Source organism: Vigna unguiculata, chromosome 3 (genome assembly GCF_037176805.1).
Source record: "Vigna unguiculata cultivar grain cowpea cultivar isolate G323 ecotype 2 chromosome 3, ASM3717680v1, whole genome shotgun sequence".
Taxonomy (NCBI): Eukaryota; Viridiplantae; Streptophyta; class Magnoliopsida; order Fabales; family Fabaceae; genus Vigna; species Vigna unguiculata.
Genome location: NC_140794.1, coordinates 65,846,408 through 65,869,919, shown reverse-complemented (window position 1 = coordinate 65,869,919; position 23,512 = coordinate 65,846,408). Strand labels below are relative to the sequence as shown.

Genomic DNA, 23,512 nt, shown 5'->3' with positions numbered 1-23,512 from the left:
AACAAGTTATTCAATTTTTATGGCATGATCTATTTAATTTAAAAAAAAATTACCATACACTCGTCAAATTTGGCTTATTCATACAGATTTTCATTAGTTTAATGAAATTATAAATTCAAACTTTGTTGTCTTTATTAATACAATACATAAAAACGACGTGTGATAAGAAAATAACAGTAGAATATGTTTATAGAAATATGTTTTTATATTAAAATCAGAAAAATCATGTAACATCATTTGATGTAGTATTTTCACATCACGTAGTTCCAAACAAAATTTCTTAATAAAAAACTTCATTTTATATGTGGGTTTTCTAATTAGACAATAAGAGCATTGCAAACTGCTTCACACTGCGTAGCCCTATAAAAACTTATTGGGCTGGATCGGCCCGTGTTCTTTTAAGATATCCGAATTATCGTGACAAATGTTATTTACACCTCCCTGTTTTAGAAATCTACCTCTATTTGGTATTTTATTTCAAAAATATTTTTTTTTAAAGTAGGTTTTCAGAATATTAAATTTCTGTAAAATATTATGAAAATTAATTTTCAAAAAATTAAAAAAATTGAACATTCCTGAAAATTGTTTCCATAAGTTTTAAACTTTTTTAAAATTATTGAAAATTATTTTACAAATTGTTTTTGAGAAAATTAATATTCTAAAAGTGTCAACAAATTAAATTATTTGCTGGAATGTTAAATATATTTGAAAAAGTATTTTTGCGAAACTCTAATAACACTTTAAGATGTTTTTTCCGGAATATTAAAATATCTTTCGGATACTACTTTTTGGAATGTTGATTTTTCTTAACATCTGTGAAAATTTTTATCTTTTAAGATGTTTTGTGTTGAGACCTAATTTTAAAATATATTTTACGGGATCTCGCGGTAGAAGGAGGAAGTGTACGACGTAAGCCGTCTTGAGAAATCCATGATAATTATTTTAAAATTAGGAGGGTGTTTAAGGGATTTTATTTTAGAAAATAAAAGAAAGAAAAGAGAAGTCATGTCTATGAAAAAGGGAAGTGCAAGTAATAAAGCCCTTTTCATGCGCTCAAACTTCACACTTTTTGGATCCAAACTGATAAAAAAACGATAACATTTTCCATATTTGTTAAATCATAAACCAAAGACTCCGTTCTTCGGTCACTCACTGTAACGGAAAAACGGAACGATTTACACATTTGCTTTTCCCTTTTTCTCGAGTTATAGAAGAGATTAAGTGAGTTGTTAGAGTATAAAAATTTATGTAATAAGACATTTTTTATTTGGAAGTTAGTAAGCTTGAAATGCAACGATCGCTCTTCAATGACAAAACACTTGAACCAGTTTTAGAATATGGTAAATCAGTTGATCATAATGGATATTGTATTAAATGATAGACTAATGACACCGTTGTTACTTAGCTCATTACCATACAGTTAGAAGATATTGGTGGTATATCTGAGAAACTTTGCTCCTAATGAAAAACTAACCTTTGACATGCTCAAATATAACCTCTTAAATGATGAAACTAGAGGGAAGGGTAAGGTTGTCCCCCCTTCTCAAAATGAAGTTTTAGTTATGGAGTCAAGAGGATGAAATATGTACTAGAATTTTCAGAGATCTGATGATCGCTCTCAAAGATTTAATGATCATTCTCAAATATTTAATGACCGTATTCAAAGATTTTATGATCATTTTCAGAGATTTAATGATCTCACTCTCAAAGATTTAATGATCGTAGTAAGTAAAGAGGGAAGTTAAGGCTAAAGACACACATAACATGTTACACCATACCATGATTACTAGGAAGTTGTGAGTGTCTCTGATGAGAAAAGAAAATAAGTCATCAGAGAGAGTGAAGAATAAGAAGAAAAGAACACTAGTTATCTTGTGTAAGTTTATGCAGAAAAACTACCTTGGAGAAAAGGTCTTATTCCTCATCTCATTGGAGTTCCCTTTGTTGTTTATTTAAATACTCATTGAAGTTTGTTATTTACCCTGTTGGTGAAGAGAATAATTCTATGTTGATCCTTGGAAGCTTTTAGAGAACTTGTGGTGTACCCATTAATCATTAGTGGAATATTTTATTGGACTAGGTCTCGTGGATTTTTCTTTCATATTGACACGTTAAAAGTTTTGATGTCTACGGATTCATCTCTTGTATGTCTTATGCATCTTATTATTTTGCATATTATTTGTTTATGAAACATTTGATATGGGTTTTGTTTCCGCTTATTATTTAATATTTTTATTATCTTTCGAAGATGAAGATACAACACCAATAAAACATAAATTCAAATCACATAAAAAAAATGACATCATTTTTAATTAAAAATCTTAATACAATAAATTTGTAGATTTTCTAACTTATATATTATTCATCTCTCTCATTTTTATATGCGATAAGACTAAACTCATATTGAAAATTTCAAAAGTAACATATTTATTCTTAACCCAATGTTGTGAGATTTTGAATTTATCATGAACTGATAGTAAAAGCTTGATCTGTTGTATGTGTGATTAGGGTATTTGTGATTCATTCATTTGTTGGATAGTCGTACACGAAACCAACATGGGAGGAGATAGAGATGTTATTTATTTAAGCAACGGATTGAGATTGAGAGAGCATGCATGCATGTGAACCCAAACAGTGATATTAATCATTGAAATTGCCCTCAAAAAGGTTATATCTACGTTATTCTTGCACTTCTAGATTCAGATCAGACAATGCCACATCTTAGCTCAACCTAATTTTTTTTTGTCTCCATAGCACATGCTTTTGTTGGCAATGGTTAACCATTCATTTCATATCAACATAATTTCTTCACCACCAACCTCATTTCCTTTTTTGGACTTCCCAAATAAACTTCAACTTCCTCTCATATCATATATGCTAATTATTAAATTAACTACATAAATAATACAATTACGAGTTCAACTCTTATTGGGTGGTGTAATTATTATTATATTTTTATGATTATAGATTTTGGGAGGTTAAAAAAAACTATAAGAATGAAGAGATACGATTCTTATTCGATAATTATAACTTTTCTTTACAAAATGTAGAATTATAAACATAAATAATTTTGCACCTGAGACAGCACAACGAAGCATAAGGTACGTCCTTGCTTACTAATAAATACGCTCCAGTTACTTGTCTACTTAAATTAATTTAATTTTAATGTATCAATACATGATCAGATGGTTGAAAATATTGATGTGACATATGTGATTGAAATGATCAATTAATTCATTATTAGCAAAATCTTGTAAAAATAACATGTAGAAAATCTATGGGTAAGAATCACGATACAGCTTCATTTTATTTTATATATATTTTTTTTAAAACGTGAATAAACTATGAACTAATAGCTATTGGGTAAGTCAATGTTGTACATTGAACGGAATTACCATAAACACGGTAATGTGATGAGGTGTCCATGCCCAGGTTCACGTCAGGTGGATTTATCATGTCACATTAGTGTTCTCAAATGGGCCCAGTTCCGGACCGAATCTTAGGCCCATTAAAGGGCCCACTTGGCTTTCTATCTGAAGATCCCATCCGTCCATTTCTGTCCCACTTTTTTCCTTTGGATGGAGACTTGGCTTTCTCATATCTAACTCTCTTATTTTTCTTAAGAGAAGAGACACTGAGACATCACCTAAAGTTTAGCATTAGCTAACAAAACCAACCACCTTTCTTTGAAAAAAAGGCTTCAAATTATTAAAGTTTTGTTAGTCTTGATGATGTTACTGCTCCACACAGATCTTCTCGTGTTAGCTACTGATATATCCTTTTCACTGTAATCTTAAACAACATATTTAATAATCGTACTTTGATTTTTACTAAACCATATGTTAAGAATGTAATACTAAATGTTATAAATTAATGTGTTTAGCGTTTATTATGATGATGAGTAAAATGGAGTGGTATGATGTAATAGTCCTGTATTCATGTGGGCACAAGGTGTTTGTGGATTTGTCACTGAATAAAGTTCCCAGGATAACTAATGTTCAGTCATGATGTTTCTCATAATTGCTAATGATTTAGTAGGATGTTTTAAAGATATGAACAACAAAAACATAGTTAAGGAGGAGACACGAATGCTAATTAACAGTATTAAATGTCTTGATGGAGATTATAATTAAAGGGTGGAAAGGATTGAGCTGAAAGGGATTTGAAAGCAAAACAAGGACCCCAGAAAAAAGTGTTATAAATGAGGTGTAAGTTGTAACAGACACAGAGGTGTTATCACTGTCAATAACAATGGTAAGTAACACAGTGGAGTAATCTGTTATCTGAATCAATAATTAAGCATATTTCATTATGAGTTGTTGTTTTCTTGGCCACTGTTTTTTGAAAACTTTATGCAACAGTTGTAGTTGAAGGTGAAGGCATGATGGAGGAGGGGATCGAGGGAGACACATGATGATGCTATTATTGAAGTTTGATTCCAACCTAATTAGTCAACGTCTTGTATGTAACTGTGAAAAATTAATCACGTAAATACCTAGGAATTTTGACTCTCATTACTGTTGTTTGATTTCCAATGCACGGGTTGGTTACTTTTATATGGTGAAATCGATGTTTATAAAATGTAACTAGGTCTGTTTTTTTCTGAATTTTCTCTCTATCAAACAAATTTAGAGGCAGAGTTGAGCAAAAGACAGATACATAAAGTAATAATTAGTAGTGTCTAGGATTTAATGATGAGTTTAATTTAATTTGTGGCAGCGTATTCACATTACTGTACTTTTGGCAGCTATGACAAAGTAATCATAATAATGCAGCTTTGAATATGACAAGGTATAAGGATCGCACTGTTTTTTCAATTGTGATCATTGCTTTTTCTGCATATAGCTGCAATCACAATCTGATAATTACTGGAGTAAACCACCGAAGATGCCACTCCTTGCACAACAACATTGTGTTACATAGGATACATAACATGCTTCATGTTTGATGTAATGGAAAACATGCTAATTAAAGTAAGAAATGGTGAACTAATGATGTCTGGCAACAACATGTGAGGGAAGGCAAAGCAATAGAAATTGAGATAATGGGGTTTTAAAAACTAAGCACACACCAAACCAATCATCACAAATCCATGTGAAGGTCAATAATGGGAGGAGATTGGTTTTGTGCGAAAGAAAGCAAAAGAGTTGCACTAATATTCTTGTGTAGTCTGGTGTCGGTGTTAACAAGATTAATGAATTTGCGATGTTGTATTATTTTGGATGAAAACCGGTTTGCATAGAGTATGTGGTTTTGAGAATTTTAAAGAGAGGAAGCGTGGGGGTGTGTCAAATGGAGGGGACAAAAACAAAGGACACATTACGGCCTTCTAAGGGTTTATTTATTTATTTATTTATAATTTTATAATTTTATGCAGATTTGTTAATTTCTAAGGACACTTAAAAAGGGAAGGTTCCCTCCAACAGTTGTTCGTGCCGTGAATCTGGCTTCTTGCTAGCTTGGAAGGGCTCCATAACTGAAAATTTGTATTCCATGTTCACTTTAGTTACAAATTTGTAGTATCTTGCATAGATTTTGCTTGAAGCAGAAGTAAAAAGTAGATGATTGATTCTTAATGAGGATGAAGTTTGGTGCAGATAATGTAGATGAATTTTCTTAATAAATGTTTGTTGTAGAATAGGGTTTTAAAGATCGAATGTTGAAGTGGGGTTGTGAAGAATGCATATAAGAATGGAGAGGGAGGTAGGGTGTCACGTAGGAAGAAGAGATGGAAATGTAGTGTTTATCTTGGAGTTGTTGGATGTGGGAAAGGAAATTGATTGATTGAACCCCACCTTTCTCATGTGCCATTAAAGTGGCTACTTGATTGGACCCACAATCGACAAAAATATTGTGTGTGGTTACTCTTTCCTATGTGATCAAAACCAAACCATTTACTTCACTTTCGAGTTTAATCCCTTTCATATCACGTTAGAAACATAAAATATATATTTGTTACCTTAAATTTTATTGGAATTTAAAATTATTTTTTTAATTGTAATTCAATTTAGTCCTCTATTTTATAAATGTGTAGATTTGATTTTTTTTAACTAAATTTTATTAAATTTATTTAGTATTTTAAACTCGTTTTATAATAACATTCGAGTTGTTTATACCGTTTGAGATATTTTCGCTTTAACATTAAATAATCACGTTTGAAATACAATTGAAAACGTTAAATAAACTTAATAATATTTGATTAAATGAATTAAATCCGCACATTTTTAAATATATAAGGCTAAATTAGTTCAAAATTTTAAAGTAAGACTAATTCAAATTTTCACCAAAAATTAAAAGATAAAAAACATATTTAACACTTAAATTAAAAAAGGTTTAAAATTCCATGTTATTCTAAAAGAAATTCAAGTTATATACAAACGTATTTCAAGTTAAATACAAACTTATTTCAATTTAAAAAAGAGTAGCATGTTAAAAGTTAAAAATTTCTCATTTCATGAAAGAAATGAATTGTACTTTTAAGTTAATTAATTTGAATGTAAATCCATTGTATTTATAAGTTAATTAATTTGAAAATAATTTTTATCATGAATTTTTTGTGGTTGTTTTCTTTGAAGTGTCCACGTAATTAAGATCCCAAACTTTATATGATCATAATTGATATGAACTTATTTGTAAAAGGAACCATTTGTGTGAAAAAAAAAATGTTATAATTTGTTTGATGTGTTTGTATTGACATTCATTGATGAAAATACTAGAAAGGTTCTTTAATTTTACTACATGAAGGGCAGTGAGTGTTATTGAGTTGATAGAAGTCATATGTTACGTACTTTTCAACAATGACCTAACATTAACTATTATCCCATTCATGTTGGCCACCCAAAAAGTCTTATCTTCATTCTTCACCATTTCACATTTTATTTTTTTATTCTAAAATCATTCCAAATAAATCCTATATAAATCTCATTCTTTCAAGCAAATATGAAATTCTGAGAAATATTTGAAGCTGGTGCATGTCCATAATTGCCACTCTCATAATATGAGAAAGAGTACAAAAACTATAAAAACCTATAACCCCACCACAACACTTGTCACCTATTTTCCTAGCTCAAGCTAAATTCAGTTTGTACACTGCAAATAAAAAATAAGTGAGTTTGTTTGAATTATAAAAAAATTATTTAATTACTTTTTAAATTAATATCGCTTAAGGTTACTTTTTTAGTCGAAATCTCTTAAGATCTTAATCAGTTGAGTCTATAATAATTTATGACCGTTGATATTGGCTAAAGGTATTTTTAACTAGTGTGAATCACAATTATTATGACTTTACTTAATTAGGATTATCTTTTGAATTTCATTGCTCAAGGTAACTTTTTAACCAATGTTCCTAAAATGATACCGGTAGAAAACCATTGTAGTTAAAGTTACATACAACTTTTCCCATATGATATTATAAAAAATATTAAATAAATAAATTGAAGAAAAAAAAATTATAGACATCGATTAAAAAAAAAAGGGAAGAAAACTTTGGTGTTGAAGGTGGATGAATGAGTGTATCCATCAAAGAGATATGCATGTCATGTCATTGTCTACGCAAATGCTAACATCTCATGCATATAATTCTCTTCATGAGAAAATCGTATTAATAAAATAGTGTAACGAAAAGAAGTAAAGAAAAAAAAATAGCATATAGATTATTATATTTTTATCCTCTCTTTTTTTTCAGTGGTGTTGCGAAAAGACTTGGTGGTTGTCAATCCAGTTTAATTAGATTGATGAAAGACATGGCTCTAATTATTTGAATTTTGAAGAAACCAAAATTTAATTCATCATGCAATTTACAATATTGCACACACTTGTGTGGCCACACCCATGTGCATGTACATACCTAGCATGCATAAGGATGATTCCAATGGCGTGTGAAGTGGTTGAGACAACAAATTTAAAGAGCGGAATCATTCCATTTCCTTTTCATTGCTAAATCTTTAAATGCTTAATTAATTAAAGGTTTATCTTGCATGCTCAAGCTATTACATTTTCACATGCAACCAAAATAATTCCATGTTTATATAGGTAATATAAAATTTAAGACTAATTTAACTTTATAAAACTAATTTGAAAAAAATGTTTGTAGTTTTTTTAAATATGATAAATTGATATTAATTTTTCGTTATTTTAGAATTTCTAACACATATTTTTTACGTCGAGACATATAAATATCAAACGAGACTATATAATAAGAAAAAAAATTGTTTGACACCATTTGACGACCATTTGATAACTTGTATAAAGGTAAAATAATCTTAACAAAAATTTATTTTTATATTTTTAGAATAAAAAGAAAGTAAATAATTATGAAGGATAATGTCAAATGGTAATAAAGAAAATAATGATGTGAGAATAACAATGTCTATTTAATAAATAGTGGTCAAATAGTGATATGATAAATAAAAGAATAAATTCAACAAATAGAACAATCAATTAAGTAACGTTATACCTCATGATTATGATATTTTATTATTAAAAAGTTAATTTTAAATTTAATTTAATCTTAGAAAAATAAAATTTACATCACTTTAATATAAATTAAATTCATGTACCGTGGAAACGTGTCATTTCTGACATTGGTAATATTTATATGTCCAAACATAATAAAGTAAAATAGGTAGAAATTGAATTTATTATGCTTGAAGTACATATTCTAGAATTGAAAAGGATATAAATTAAATTCATGAATTTGGAAGAGTACGTGCATGCACGTGAATTTTTTTCCCTTTCTGTATTGATATAATCTTATTATTATCTTGAATGTGGATAGATTAGATTCTTACTTTTTGTGATTCTACCAGTCATATTTGAATCCAATCGGAATTGTGTCCCAAACTAGATAATGATAAATCAATTCTTTCAACTGGAATCAGATTCTTTGCTTGTCGTATATAATCAGATTTGATATAACAAATTAAGGACAAATTCTGATGTACAAATTCTACTTAAGAAATTTAAAATGTTTAAATACATTGGACAAATTGAAAAATATCCAACTGGGGTAGTTATTAATTATTCTCAGGAATTATTGTTTTAGTCAATATATTATTAGTGAAAAATATTTAGTAATTTTATTGTTATAAATAATTTTCTTTAGAAAAATGAGTCACCATTTTTTTATTAAGTCTTCTTTCAAACTAGCAAGATTTATTTATAAATATTAAATGAATTTTTTTTATTAAAGTGGACTATAAAATAAAAACAATTAAAACTGCTGGAGAAACAAGTATATACTAAAATTAAACAAATACGCATAAATTACAAGTAAATACATTTAGGTTAAAAGGAATAATTGTTTAAGAAGTTTTAATGTATATTAAAATGTATAACTACTGGAGGTTACTTTTTCTTTTCCACCAAAAAAAGTAATCAAGATTTGAGATTAAAATTTACTTAATTAAAGCTCTTGTTTTAAGAAATAACAACAACTTCATGCATTTTAACAAAAAAAAAAACATGCAAAGGATTTTTTTAAGTAAATAATACTCAAAAATGTAAATAATTAACGTTGTTAAATTATAAAAAGATAACATAGACATAGAACACTACAAGAAAATGGTTAATTAACGACCAATTTTAGTGACTAAAAGTTGTTAGTTATTGTAGTAACAAATTTAGATAATAATTTACAAAATAAAAATTATTGATTAGTAAAATAATTATTATGAATAAAAAATTATAATTAGTTTGTAAAATTTAGCCATGAAGATTTAAGTTACTAAAGGAAATTGATCACTAAACATTAACCACCATGATTTTTGCCACCAAAACAATATGTTTTTAAATTAGTCTCTAATTAATTAGTGACCAATTATAAATTTATATTCAGAATAATGACTATTTTAGTAATTAATAATTTTTCACTTTATAAATTGGTGTATTGATCACATTAGTGACTAACAACTTTTAGTCACCAAATTGTAATGAAGAGATATAAAACACAATAAAAAAGATTTATTACAAGTAATAATTTTATTAATAATATAAATATTGTTATTGTATGGTACAAGGTTAACTTGATCACATCTATATCCAAGTAGAGATGATAATGTGGGGTGGGTTATGTGGGTCAACTCACAAGCCCACAAGAATAAAATGTAGGATGAATTGAGTATTTTAGTCCGCTGACCCACTTAGATTTGTATCACACAACTCGTAGTTTACATTGGTCAACGATGGACTAATATGCATTTGGCACGCATAATTAGCTTTGACTTAAATTTCTAAAATATAGTAATACTAGTACAATACGATGTGTGCTTTTTCTTCACTACATCCAAAAGTAGCTCACTCATTTTTATTTTCAATAGTGTTGTATTTAAAATAAGAATTTATAAAATTATGAATATTATTTATTTTAAAAATTTGACTTGTAAAAATTATTATTTATACAAATTTAATTGAATAAAATTAAAGTTATTAAAATCTAGCACCCTAGTATTTTAAACAAATTACAAAACAAATAATTTTTTTGTAGGTCGTAGGACAACCAACAAACCCGCAAGTCAAATGTTATGTGGGGAAAGTCAGAAAAAATAGTCCATATTTTTTATGTTGAATGGGTCAACCTAATTTGCTTTTTATGGATCAAATGAGGGACGGATAAAATGAGATGAAGTGACCCACATTGTCATCCCATATCCAATGGAATCATATAGAAACAATTCTTTTGATAAAATTATCATATTAAAATAAGATAAAAATACACTATTTAGGGATTAAGACACTCAAAATATATCTAACCTAGATTTATGAGGTACACATTGTTACTTGATTATCATATTTATTGCGTGTATTATACTCTTGTTGTCTTAAGTATTTGAGTTTTTCATCTTCCTTCATATCACAATCAAAGGAGAAGGAATATCATACAAATTAACATTTTAGACATATAGTGAATGAACATCTAACGTAAAGATTTTATAAGCATACTTGGATCCTTGTAAGAAAAGTTATAAAATATAATTGTAATATTGTTTGACAAATAATTTTAAAGTCTTATAAATTTAGAAAAAAATTAAATTTGAATTACTCTATTTATATTTTTGATATTTTTAAAAATTTTATTTAGATAAATAAACTAATTTTCTTTTATTTAAAATTCTTAGTTATAAATATGTATCTATGCATTGTGTATGTATAGATAACATATAGGGAGAAGTGTCTTTAATGTGATAATGAGATAATTTATAAAAACAAATTAAGAGCATATCAAATTGTAAACCATTTTCTATAAAAAGGTATTATTTGCATTTTAGATGCAAAGAAAAGCACATTGGAAAAAGCCAAATCTAACTCATCGAATCAAATTAATACAATATCTTTGGCCACAGAAATAGCAACAAATGTGCACCATTCATTTATGCTTAAGACTATGGTAACACAAACCAACCCAAATTTTGCAAATTTTCTACACATAATTTATTCAAAATCCAATTTGATTTGATGCGAATAGCTTCCACGTGAGCAACAACTTCTTGTGGCTAATATTTGAAATCTTAACTTCCTCACACGGACTACAATGCAAAGAGAACCCAACATACATTACCTGAACATTCCCAATAAATAATTTAATTTAAATTTATAGGTTTCTTACATTTAAAATCGATATAAAAGTTTAAATAAAATTTACGTACTATATGTGAGCTGAAATTTCTAAAACGTATACCAATATTTATCAATAATAACAAGTTTATGTTAAAATAAGAAAGAAAATCGTTAATATTAGCTTTTAAGTTTCTGTCTACATTTATATTGTATTAAAATAATATAATTTAAAAAATATAAAAAACAATAAAAATAAGATTTATATGATTATTTGTGAGTTGATGAATTATCCAGTTATATTTAGATAAAAAATTATATAAATATAAATTCGTAAATAATAACTATTTTAATTTAATAAAAGATAAAATTGTTTAATTAAACATGACACGAAACATAGTCCTAAAAATTATATCTTTTTATATGGTTCGATTCAATTTTTATTGATGTTATATCTCTTCGATCTTCGGTAAATCTCTTCTTCGATAGATTTAACAAAAAGAAAAAAAAACACTTTTACATATATTTTTATAAAAATAAATTAAATAAAAATATACTTAAAATAACTAAAAATATAGATAATTTAACGACTAAATTAATAATTAAATCGGTATCGATGAAATAATAACAATAGTAATAAATACTTAGTTCTTAAATGTTGATACGAATATTAGTTTTAGTTTTTTGTCTTTTAAAATTCAATTAAAGTCGTATTTACAAAATTGATTTTAGTTGTATTTTTTAACATGAAATAATAAAAAAAACTAATATCATATTAAATAAGAAAAATGTATTTGTAAATATGTTGAGTTTGAAATAATATTTGACGATTTAAGTTTATTTATTTATTTTAAATTTGAATTTAGAGAAGGCACAAGGAGGAAGGCTCCCAGAAAGGGAAGTTGAGTATTGGAGTGAAAAAATGATTATATTGTGGAACAAATTGTGACATGTGTTTCACATACTCAAAACCTTGAAAAAAGGGTTACTTATTAAGATGTTTGGAAAGAAAATCAGGTCTAAGGCCATTTGAGTATAAATTGTAGAAAAGTTGAAATATGATATAAAAATTTGACTTTTATTTCGTCCATTTTTTTTCTTTGTGCTTAATATTGGCAACTTAATAACTTCAAGTCAATGTATATACATTTCGAATAATGTCTATAGAGAGATTGATTGCATCTTCCTTGGTTACAAAGCAACTATCCATATGGGGTGTTTCATTCTCCTTCCCACTTTATCTCACTCCAACATTTTTAGTTTTTTTTTTTTCCAACAAAAAAACTTGCACGTAGACATGTCAAAGTGAACTAACCTGACTCACATGGGTTGACTCACCACGACCCGGGTTGAAAATAAGTGAAGTTAACCCGACTCACTTTATGGTGAGCCAGAAATTTTACAACCCAGTTCAACCCACCACAGGTTGGTAGGTTAAGTGGGTTGGCTCACCAACTCACATAAAAAATTACTTATGTATTTATTTTTAAGTTTTCATATATTTAAATAATTATTTAAACAAATCATGAGATGACAATCATAGGAATCAATGTCTTCATCATGCTCACCACCCATATATGATGAATTATTTTCAAAAAAGTGTCATATAGTCCAAGAAAACATGGCTAATATTACACATTTTCTGTCATGGTATTCAACAAAATATAAATAAAAAAACTACACATTTTTGTCATGCTAATTTAGAAAATTGTTTTGATAAGACACTTGTAATTTACTATAAAGATTATAGTTAAAGATTAAAGTATCAACGGATATAACTTGACAATCAAATCAATTAAACATTCAAACTATTTAAATATTGAACAACTTTTTAGTATTTAAAAATATAAAATTGTGAACCTATATAATTATAGGTAGTAAATAATTATTAAAAAGATAAAAAAAATTATAAAAAAATGTTGGTGGGTTAAATGAGTCAGGTTGAGTTGAGTTCAACCCACTTAAAAAAAAAAAAACTAAATTCTTTTCAACCCAACCTAACTCGAATCCATAATGAATTAAATTGACTCACAGGTTCAAATTCATTTTGACATTTCAACTTGCATGTCTATATTAACAGGAAAGTTTGTTTATATCTTAATATTATTATTATTATTATTATTATTGATGTTCTACTCTTCACAAAAAGACTACTTCAAAAAATAGAAGACTAATTTTACTATATTTAAATATGTATTTTTGACTAAATTATTATTTTTATTTATATTTTGGAATCTTTTCCCTTTTTATGTAGTATGTATAAATATTATCTTCTATAGATTAAATACAATTAAATTCTTAGTTTTCTCTGTCCCTTTTTTGATTGTGATGTAAAATGAAAAAGCAAAATAAAAGAAAAGGTAATTCTTTATTTTATTTTTCTTAAAATTACAACTTTTATTACATGTATTGACCTTTTAAATAAATACTAAACTATATTTCAAAATAAATAAACGAAGCAATAATAGCTCACTGAGAAAAATATGCTCCGAAGCAATTCTCTTCGAATTTTATAAATAAACACTGTCATAGATTGTTAAAAATATCTGCATAACTTCAATATAGAGATATATTTCATTTGATTTGTTGTCTTGATCACTGTTCTCCTTCCTAATGCAAGAAAAAAAAAACGCGTTTCAAAATTATGAACTATATATTTGAGAAAATTTGGATTTTTTTATTTTAATATATGATGCACGAATATAATATGTGTATCGAATACAACACGTATATGATACGTCGATATGTTTATTTTAAAAACTAATAGGACACGAAACGTGATAGATACGCGATACATGAATATTGAACAATGAATACAATATTTCTTAAAAACATAATAAATATATGATTGTTATTGTGTTAATCTAAATTAAAACTATATGTACTAAAGTTATCAACATTAAAAAATATAAACTATTGTCATTATAAAAGTACCACTGTAAGAAAACTCTTAAATAATGACCAATTTTAGTAACTAAAATTATGTTAGAGACCAATTTCCTAATTAGAGACCAATTTATAGACTAATTATTTTGGTAGTCAAAACCTTGATAACTAATGTTATTGACAAATTATTTTGTTAGTCAAAGCCTTGGTAACTAATGTTAGTGGCCAATTTAGAAATCAATTCATAATAAAAATTATTTTAATTATCAATTTAGAGACTAATTATAATTTTTTTTGAATTATTTTAGATGCCAATAATTTTTAATTTTTAGATTAATACTTAAATTGATTACTATATAGTCACTAATTATTTTTGTTATTAAAATTGATCATTATTCAAAAATTTTCTTGTACTATATTATAACTTTGTAAATTAGATACTCCACGAATAAGTATCAATAAGATATCCTGAAATATCAAATACGGATATATGTGGAACACATATACAACCCAAATTAAAATATCGGTACATATTGCATTTTAACTCTTATTTTAATATCTATAGTAAAAGGTACGTATGACATCCTTGTTTAATCACAGGCAGTGGAAGCAATGAGTTCATTGGTGTTTTTAGATCTGCGTCATAAAACAGTAATCGGGTGTTAAAGTTCAAGCAACGATCACTAACTTTTGTTTTTTTAATGAAATTAACATGAAATTTGACTTGAAACATTAAAGATTAGACACATCCCAACTTAAATTGGCTTGCATTAGAAGTTGGAATTCAACCTAAAGGCACATCCTACTACTGATAGAGAAATTTTGGTCTGTGTTACTTAATAATAATAATAATAATAATAAAATAAATAATAATTTTAAAGAAAGAGTTTAAATTTTTTTATTCAATTAAGTTTGGGGAGATTCATGCCATAAAAGAAGAAGACATAGACTAAGAAAGCATTTTGGGCATCCTATTTTTTCGCAAAATTCATGAAATATTAACGTTTTGGATAATTAAGGTATATAAAACATGATTAATTAAGGTAATATGATTTTTGAAGCAGGAATCAAGGTTTGACATGTGAATCTCCTGCTTTTTCGATTAGTGGCTGCCGTAGTCTTGCATATAATAATAATCTTCTTTCCATTTTCTTTTTTCGATACTTTTTCATTTGCCAAGAATCAAATACTAATTATGAATGCCACGAAGCAAGATCCAAAGCCTTTCAAATTCAGTTTCGAAGACGCAAAGAAAGGAATTTTAAAAGAATAAAAATAGTAACATTAGGGTAAATTTTGTGCTTAAATTTTTAGTGAAAGATAATCCCAATTATTTTCGTTAGTCAAAAGTGTAGAGTAACATATTTATAATAATCATGGTATTTCACATTTCTTAAATGACTTTTATATCCTCGTAGGACCAAGCATCCACCAAGAATCTAAAAAAGGGGCGATGCAATAATTAAAATATTCCATAATTAAAGAAATTAAAGCCTCAACGGTGTTACATGTTCATGTACCTGTTCACAGAAAATGTTGATTAAAAGGTTAATTCTTCATCACATGGACCCCAACTTTTTTTCTGAGATCAGTCGCTTTACCAGTTCAACCTCCAACAATAAAAAATACTATTTTTTTTCACTTAACACAATTTAATTTACTTCAACCATGGTAGCCAAAAGAAAAAGGCACCACACGCTGGAATCTGAGCTCTGCACTGAATATTGGGCCCAAGTTTTGTAATCACGAGGAGTAATTTCACGAAAAAACAAATGGAAGATAAATTTGTCATTCCCATAATTATTATATACTAATATTTTTTATCAATGTTTAATACGAAAATTTAACACTTAAAAAGTTTTGGTTATGTGCCTACTTGATAAATGTGTATCTGTGATTGGTTAAAATGGTTTAAGTTACAGTGTAAGTTTTGAGGTGGAAGATGTTGTTTTCACCTTATCTGATAGCATTAGAATGTGTTACTGTTATGGCAGTTTTTGGCATAAAAGAAGAAGAGCGTGTATGTATCGTAATTGAGGAACGTTAATACGTGTGTCTGCGTTTATTGCAAAAACCTTACTTAGCTTTAGCTTAGTTGTTTAACCATGTCTGTCTGTGATTCACTGCTTTGGTCTATATTTGATGTCGGCTTGTTCAGTTCACACACACAGAAATAAAGCTGTCTTGCTTTTCTTTGCCCTCTGCTTTCTCTTTCTCTCTCTTTCTTTCTACTTTGATCTCTGCTGCATCATCTGTTGTGCCACCTCAATCCCCAGAAACAACAGTGCATACCCATTTCATGCTTTTCTATTTTGGTCACTTCTTCTCTATGTTCTTTTGTCCACCCTCATGAATATGTTGCCTGCAAGGTGATTCTTTTACGTCATACTCGGACATAACTGGGGTTTCATCACTCTTTTTTTTCTATTGCCCCTTCTTTTGTTTTTCTTTCTTTTGTTGTTTGGTGGGGTTGTCGAGTTCACTTCTTTCGGCTGCACAGGTTTTCGCTTCTTGGAAATCATCACCTTCACTGCTTTTCCATCCTCTCCTGATGCGGCTTGTGGTTTTCACATGTGTGTCTGGAATCCTCGGATGTTAAGCTGTTGAATTTGGAGTTTGCAATTAGTTGCATTTGAGGGAAAGGGGTCAGCTTTTTTGTTGATCCTTGTGTTCGTTTCTGGGGCAGTGCTGGATGAATTGAAGTTATGAAAAAGCTGTGGAACAAGGGCAAATCTTGGTGCTAGAAAAGGCCATGTTGTGAATTTCTTTTGGGTGATTTTTTCATTGGTCGTAATGAAGGCTCCATCCAATAGTTTCTTGCCTAATTCTGGCGAAGGTGGATTTTTTCAAACCTTACCGCTTCACCATTCATCTTTCTCTCTCTCTTTTTCTGCTTGTGTTTTCCTATTTCATGATTCATCAAGCATAATCCTCTTCAGTGGCTCCTAGGATGATTCTTTTCTTGGAAAATACTACTTTTGTGTTGTTAAATTAAACAAATGGCATTTCAGATGAAATCTGTATAGGCATTCGAGTTCAAAAACTGGGTGACTGTCAAATGGCTTTATTACACATGCAATAAATAACTGACCATTTTTTTCTCCTGAAAAATGAAGAGAACTGTTTTCATCTTTCTGTGTATGCTTTAGCCTTATAGAGTTTTTACTTAGTTTGGTTTGTTATCAAGTGCAGTAATAACATGGCAAAAATTGAGCAAAAGGGTCACCTGTTGCTTCTGAAGTTTCATTACAAGTAGAGAAACGGTGAATATGTTTGCGTGATAGTCTTCAGAGAGAATAAGATTCCTGTGTAATAAAATATCTAAGAAAAGAAAAGGGTTTTCACTTTAATTTATTTACCTTCCCTGTATATTCTTCTCACGAGAGGAATATGCAAGATCTGTTCCTTTGCTTTTTGCACTAAAAATGCTTTTTGGCAATTCTAAATACATGTTAAAGCTGCTGCGCCTAAGAAATATTCATTATTAAAGAATTTTATATGTCTTTATTCTATAATTCTATAATAATATATCCTTTTGAAATCTGCATCTGTTCTTCAATAGCATGCTTGAAGAAATTGTACATAATTGGATTCAACAATTTCAGTATTTTTCTCTGTTTCAGACCAAAAAAGGCATTTAAGAAAACAAAGAGTTATATAATGTCTGTTAAAAGGGGTAATAACAGTTTGTTTGTTTTGTTAGCAGGGGAAAGGAAGATGATAAATTCAGAGTTATGGCATGCTTGTGCTGGACCTTTGGTGTCTCTACCTCCTGTTGGAAGTCTTGTGGTGTACTTCCCCCAAGGACACAGCGAACAAGTATACTTCATATACCATGATTCTATTCTACGAACTTCGTATTTCTGCATTTTGAATTCTGATATATGTTCTCTGTGATACTATAACTTGCAGGTTGCAGCTTCCATGCAAAAGGAGACCGATTTCATTCCCAGTTACCCTAACCTTCCCTCCAAGTTGATTTGCATGCTTCACAATGTTGCGTTGCATGTACGTCCACTTCCCACATTCGACGCAGTGTTGATTTGTCTGATTTAATACATCATATGATTCTGTTGTGTATTTTTTCCAGGCTGATCCTGAAACTGATGAGGTCTATGCACAGATGACTCTTCAACCTGTAAACAAAGTATGTTAACTGTTCAATCTGAGAACTTGTTTATTTCCCAACCCGTGCCTATGGTTAAACAAATATTGTTTGAATTGGGTGGCTCTTACAGTATGAGAAAGAAGCAATTCTGGCATCAGACATGGGTCTGAAACAAAACCGTCAACCTACTGAGTTCTTCTGCAAAACACTTACAGCTAGTGACACCAGCACTCATGGTGGATTTTCTGTGCCACGTAGAGCAGCTGAGAAAATATTCCCGACTCTGGTACGTGCATGACATTTCCATTTTCTGTTTATTCTTTGGAGCTAGAGCTATAATCATAAGAAATTTGCATGCTGACTGTATAACTGTGTTTGTTTGATAGGACTATTCAATGCAACCTCCTGCTCAGGAGCTTGTAGCCAAGGATTTGCATGATAATACATGGCCATTTAGACATATTTATAGGGGTATTATCTCTGTGACATGTTTTTTATTCATTGCCATCTTTCTTAAATATATTTCACCATTGAAATCTAGTGCTTTGTAAACTAAACTGCTATGGCTTATGTCATCGCTTTACTGGTGCAAATCGTTTTGTTTAAACTAGAAAAAAAAAAAAACCCTTCTTAGTATGTGGTTTTTTTACCTTATTGTGAACATAGAAAGTGTGTAATTGATTTTTACAGATTTTGAATGCTAATTGCTAAACTTGGTTGCACATCGGCTACAGGACAACCAAAGAGGCATCTCTTAACTACAGGTTGGAGTGTATTTGTAAGCACAAAAAGACTGCTTGCAGGAGATTCTGTTCTTTTTATCAGGTTAAATATATTTTGTTTTGCACAGACATTTGTGGAATATTTTTGACCCTTGTTACTGAGAAATTTTTTTGGGTTATTTTTAGAGATGAAAAGAAGCATCTTCTTTTAGGTATAAGGCGTGCTAACAGACAGCAACCAGCACTGTCTTCATCAGTAATATCCAGTGACAGCATGCATATTGGCATCCTTGCTGCTGCTGCTCATGCTGCTGCAAACAACAGCCCTTTCACTATATTTTACAATCCAAGGTACTATTTGGCATGTGTGTTATTATCATGTGATAACATGGCATGCAATGCCTCCATTGAATAGCGATCCTCTGAATTTGACAGGGCAAGCCCCTCTGAATTTGTTGTTCCACTGGCCAAGTACAACAAAGCCATGTACACTCAAGTTTCTCTTGGAATGAGATTTAGAATGATGTTTGAAACTGAGGAATCTGGAGTACGCAGATATATGGGGACAATAACTGGGATCACTGACTTGGATCCTGTCCGATGGAAAAACTCACAATGGCGCAATATTCAGGTATTGTTAAAATGTTTATTTCTTATGAAGAAATACACTCATTATTTGGTAACTGGATATATCATCATAGAAAAAGTTTATGAATGAACAATATCAAACCTGAACTGTTTATAGGTTGGATGGGATGAATCAACAGCTGGTGAGCGCCCCAGCAGAGTTTCAATCTGGGAAATAGAACCAGTAGTTACTCCTTTCTATATTTGTCCACCTCCATTTTTTAGGCCCAAGTTCCCCAGGCAACCAGGAATGCCAGGTACCAATGCTTCATCCTCAACTAGTTCAGGTTTCTTTTACAGATGGTGAGTGAGTGGTGACAGATGATCCTTGCAATTGATTTTACAGATGAGGAGTCAGATATGGAGAATGCTTTCAAGAGAGGTATGCCCTGGCTTGGAGATGAGTTTGGCATGAAGGATGCATCAAGTTCAATCTTTCCTGGTTTTAGTTTAGTTCAGTGGATGAGCATGCAACCCAATAATCAGCTTTCAGCGGCTCAATCAGGATGTTACCCATCCATGCTTCCATCTAATACCCTTCAGGGTAACCTTCCCACCGAAGACCCATCCAAGTTATTGAACTTTCAAGCTCCTGTTCTCTCTTCCCCAACTCTTCAATTAAACAAACCCAATCTACCAAATCAAATCAACCAGTTGCAACAGCCCCCAGTGTCATGGCCTCAGCAGCAACAGTTGCAGCAACAGCAGCAACAACAACAACAGCTGCAGCAGCAGCAGCAACAACAGCAGCTACAGCAACAACAACAGCTGCAGCAACAACAGCAGCAGCAACTACAGTCATTATTGCAAATACCAATGAACCATCTCCAGCAGCAGAGGCAACAGCAGCTGCCTGAGCCACAGAACCTGCCATTGCTGCAGCAAATGCCTCAACAGCTAGGACAGCAGCCCCAGAAACAGCAACAGCAGAGTCAACATGCTAGTCTTATGAATAATGGGGTAGTTTCTTCTAACCAGATTACAAGTCAGTTTGTACAACCACCAATGGCATATGGTCAGCTTCAGCAGCAACAATTACTCTCAGGAGGTATCCAAACCCAGCAAGGTATTCAGTCAGCTAGTAAGAATACATTCCCATTGACATCCTTACCGCATGATTCACAATTTCAACAACAGATAGACCAACAAGCTAACCTCTTACTGAGGCAACAACAACAACAACAACAGCAGACACAGTTGCAACAATCTCCACTGCAGTTGTTGCAACAAAACCTGCCACAGATAGCACCACAACAACAACCGCCTGCCACTCAAATGTTACAGCAAAATCCCTCAGAGCAACAACTCCACCTACAGTTTCTACAGAAATTGCAGCACCAACAGCAACAGCAACTTCTTTCTACGTCCACCCCACTATTGCAGCCTCAGCTTCTACCACAACAAAATACTCACCAACAAAACCAGCAATTACCACAGCCCCCACCACCTATATCACATCACCAGCCTCAACAGCTTGTCAATAATGCATGTTCAACAGAGAAGCTTCTCAGCAGCAACAACTTCTCTTCTTCATCTCTTATGCAATCACAACAGAATCCTATGAGCCAATCCCAGAATACACAGAAATCACTTACCACCACCAGAGCTCCCTCTACACTAACAGATGGAGATGCCCCATCATGCTCAACTTCTCCATCTACTAATAATTGCCAGGTGTCTCCTCCAAACCTCCTGAAAAGAAATCAGCAACTACCAGCCCCATTAGGAGGGAGTTTGATGGTAGAGCCCACTAGTAATCTGTTACAGGATCTTCACAGCAAGCCTGACGTGCAAAGCAAACATGAGTTGCTCAATCTAAAAGGACCTGACCAGTTGAAGTATAAAGGGGCAATCACCGATCAGATGGAAGCTTCTTCTTCTGGAACATCTTACTGCCTTGATCCTGGAAATGTCCAACAGAACTTGCCACTTTCGAACTTCTGCATGGAAGGGGATGCCCAATCACACCCAAGAAACAGTTTACCATTTGACACTAATCTGGATGATCTAACCCCTGATACTATGCTTTTAAGGGGATATGACTCTTCAAAAGATCTTCAAAATTTGTTGTCTAACTATGTTGGTGCTCCTAGAGACATTGAAACAGAGCTGTCAACTGCTGACCTCAGTTCCCAGTCGTTTGGAGTGCCAAACATACCTTTCAAGCCTAGTTGCTCAAGTGATGTTGTCATCAACGAAACTGGTGTTCTGAATAATAGTGGCTTGCGGGGCAACCAACCTCCACGAATGCGGACATATACTAAGGTCTGTCGTTTTGTAACAATAGCAATCTGGTTAAAAGTTTTATTAAATTAGATGATGAATTGATATTCAAATTATGTAAAAATTTTGTAGGTTCAAAAGCGTGGCTCTGTTGGAAGATGCATTGATGTTACCCGTTACAGGGGATATGATGAACTTCGGTATGATTTGGCTAAAATGTTTGGGATTGAAGGGCAGCTAGATCATCAAAGGACTGACTGGAAATTAGTATATGTGGATCATGAAAATGACATCCTTCTTGTTGGTGATGACCCTTGGGAGTAAGTAGCTAACTCCTTAATGATTTTTAGGCCTAATCACTACAATTCTGGTTTATTTTTCTTGACCACCAACCTGTAATTCCTTGCAGTGAATTCGTAAGCTGTGTGCAGAGCATAAAGATATTGTCACATTCAGAAGTGCAGCAAATGAGCTTGGATGGGGATTTAGGTGGTAATGTTCCCATCCCCAATCAAGCTTGCAGTGGGACAGACAGTGGCAATGCATGGAGGGGACAATATGAAGATAACTCAGCTGCCTCTTTTAATAGGTAAGGATGCTAAATTCTGACACTCAGAGGTTTGGTGGAGAACCAATAAAACATGAAACTTTGGTTGGTTTGGTGCTTTCTCAAATGGAAAGTAGACATTCATTCCTTAAATGTAGCACCAGCAGATTCCCTCTCTATTGATGCCATGGATCCTATACCTTTCGAGTCGGCTTTTCTTGCGGAAGTCGGATTAGAATTTTGTTTTTTTTTCTTTTCAATTTTTGCCAGGTACAGCAGAATAGCCAGCTAGTGTATAATTAGTGTAAACATTAGTTTTTACTTGTCTCTTGTAAATCTTGTTATGGTTAAAGTTTTATACGGAAGTTTGATGTCTATCTAAGTGATGGCTCAGCAGATAATTGTGAATGCGTGCCAATTCTAGGTGTTACGCTGGCCATTATGGATGAAGAAAAGTTCAGTCTCATTTTGAACTCTTCAATTTCAGAGTTAGCATGCTTCAAATAGCCTTCTGCATATCCATGAGACACCAGCTACACTATACCCAAAGTTTTTTATGTCGCTAATGTAAGCTTTGACACACCGATAACAAAAGTAAAAGTCAAATGTAAAACATGGGGTAAGACTGAATCCATGAAAACATTAATTATTTCACCGAATAATTAGGAAACTAAATCATATTATTCCTAAACTCAGTGGAAACAAAATACATGATTGTTTGCACGTGAGACTAACAAATCTGCCCCGAGACTGAATCTATGCATTTATAAGGTATTTTAAAGACGAATTTAATTATTCTTACTTCAGTAGTGTTAATATGATTAATATATACTCTTATTTAGTAATTTG

The 23,512-nt window shown here is 30.9% G+C and overlaps 1 protein-coding gene across 1 annotated transcript; it reads left to right on the top strand.

Annotated features, from left to right (window-relative positions):
• The first annotated feature begins 16,464 nt into the window (after nt 1-16,464).
• Nucleotides 16,465-23,129, top strand: LOC114175330 (auxin response factor 19-like). Its single transcript, XM_028060110.2, has 14 exons — nt 16,465-16,805; nt 16,937-17,272; nt 18,143-18,255; nt 18,349-18,444; nt 18,527-18,583; nt 18,675-18,830; nt 18,931-19,015; nt 19,279-19,369; nt 19,453-19,617; nt 19,702-19,897; nt 20,012-20,150; nt 20,240-22,158; nt 22,249-22,436; nt 22,526-23,129. The coding sequence occupies exons 2-14, from the start codon at nt 17,230-17,232 to the stop codon at nt 22,707-22,709; spliced, it is 3,432 nt and encodes a 1,143-aa protein (XP_027915911.1). The 5' UTR covers nt 16,465-16,805; nt 16,937-17,229; the 3' UTR covers nt 22,710-23,129.
• The last annotated feature ends 383 nt before the right edge of the window (nt 23,130-23,512 follow it).

Bases quoted from the DNA above. Each gene is read 5' to 3' on its own strand.
- LOC114175330 (XM_028060110.2), top strand. From the start codon at position 17,230: ATGAAGGCTCCATCCAATAGTTTCTTGCCTAATTCTGGCGAAG. The intron at 18,584-18,674 runs GTATGTTAACTG...TGGCTCTTACAG, and splicing joins CTCTTCAACCTGTAAACAAA to TATGAGAAAGAAGCAATTCT. The intron at 19,370-19,452 runs GTTAAATATATT...GGTTATTTTTAG, and splicing joins GATTCTGTTCTTTTTATCAG to AGATGAAAAGAAGCATCTTC.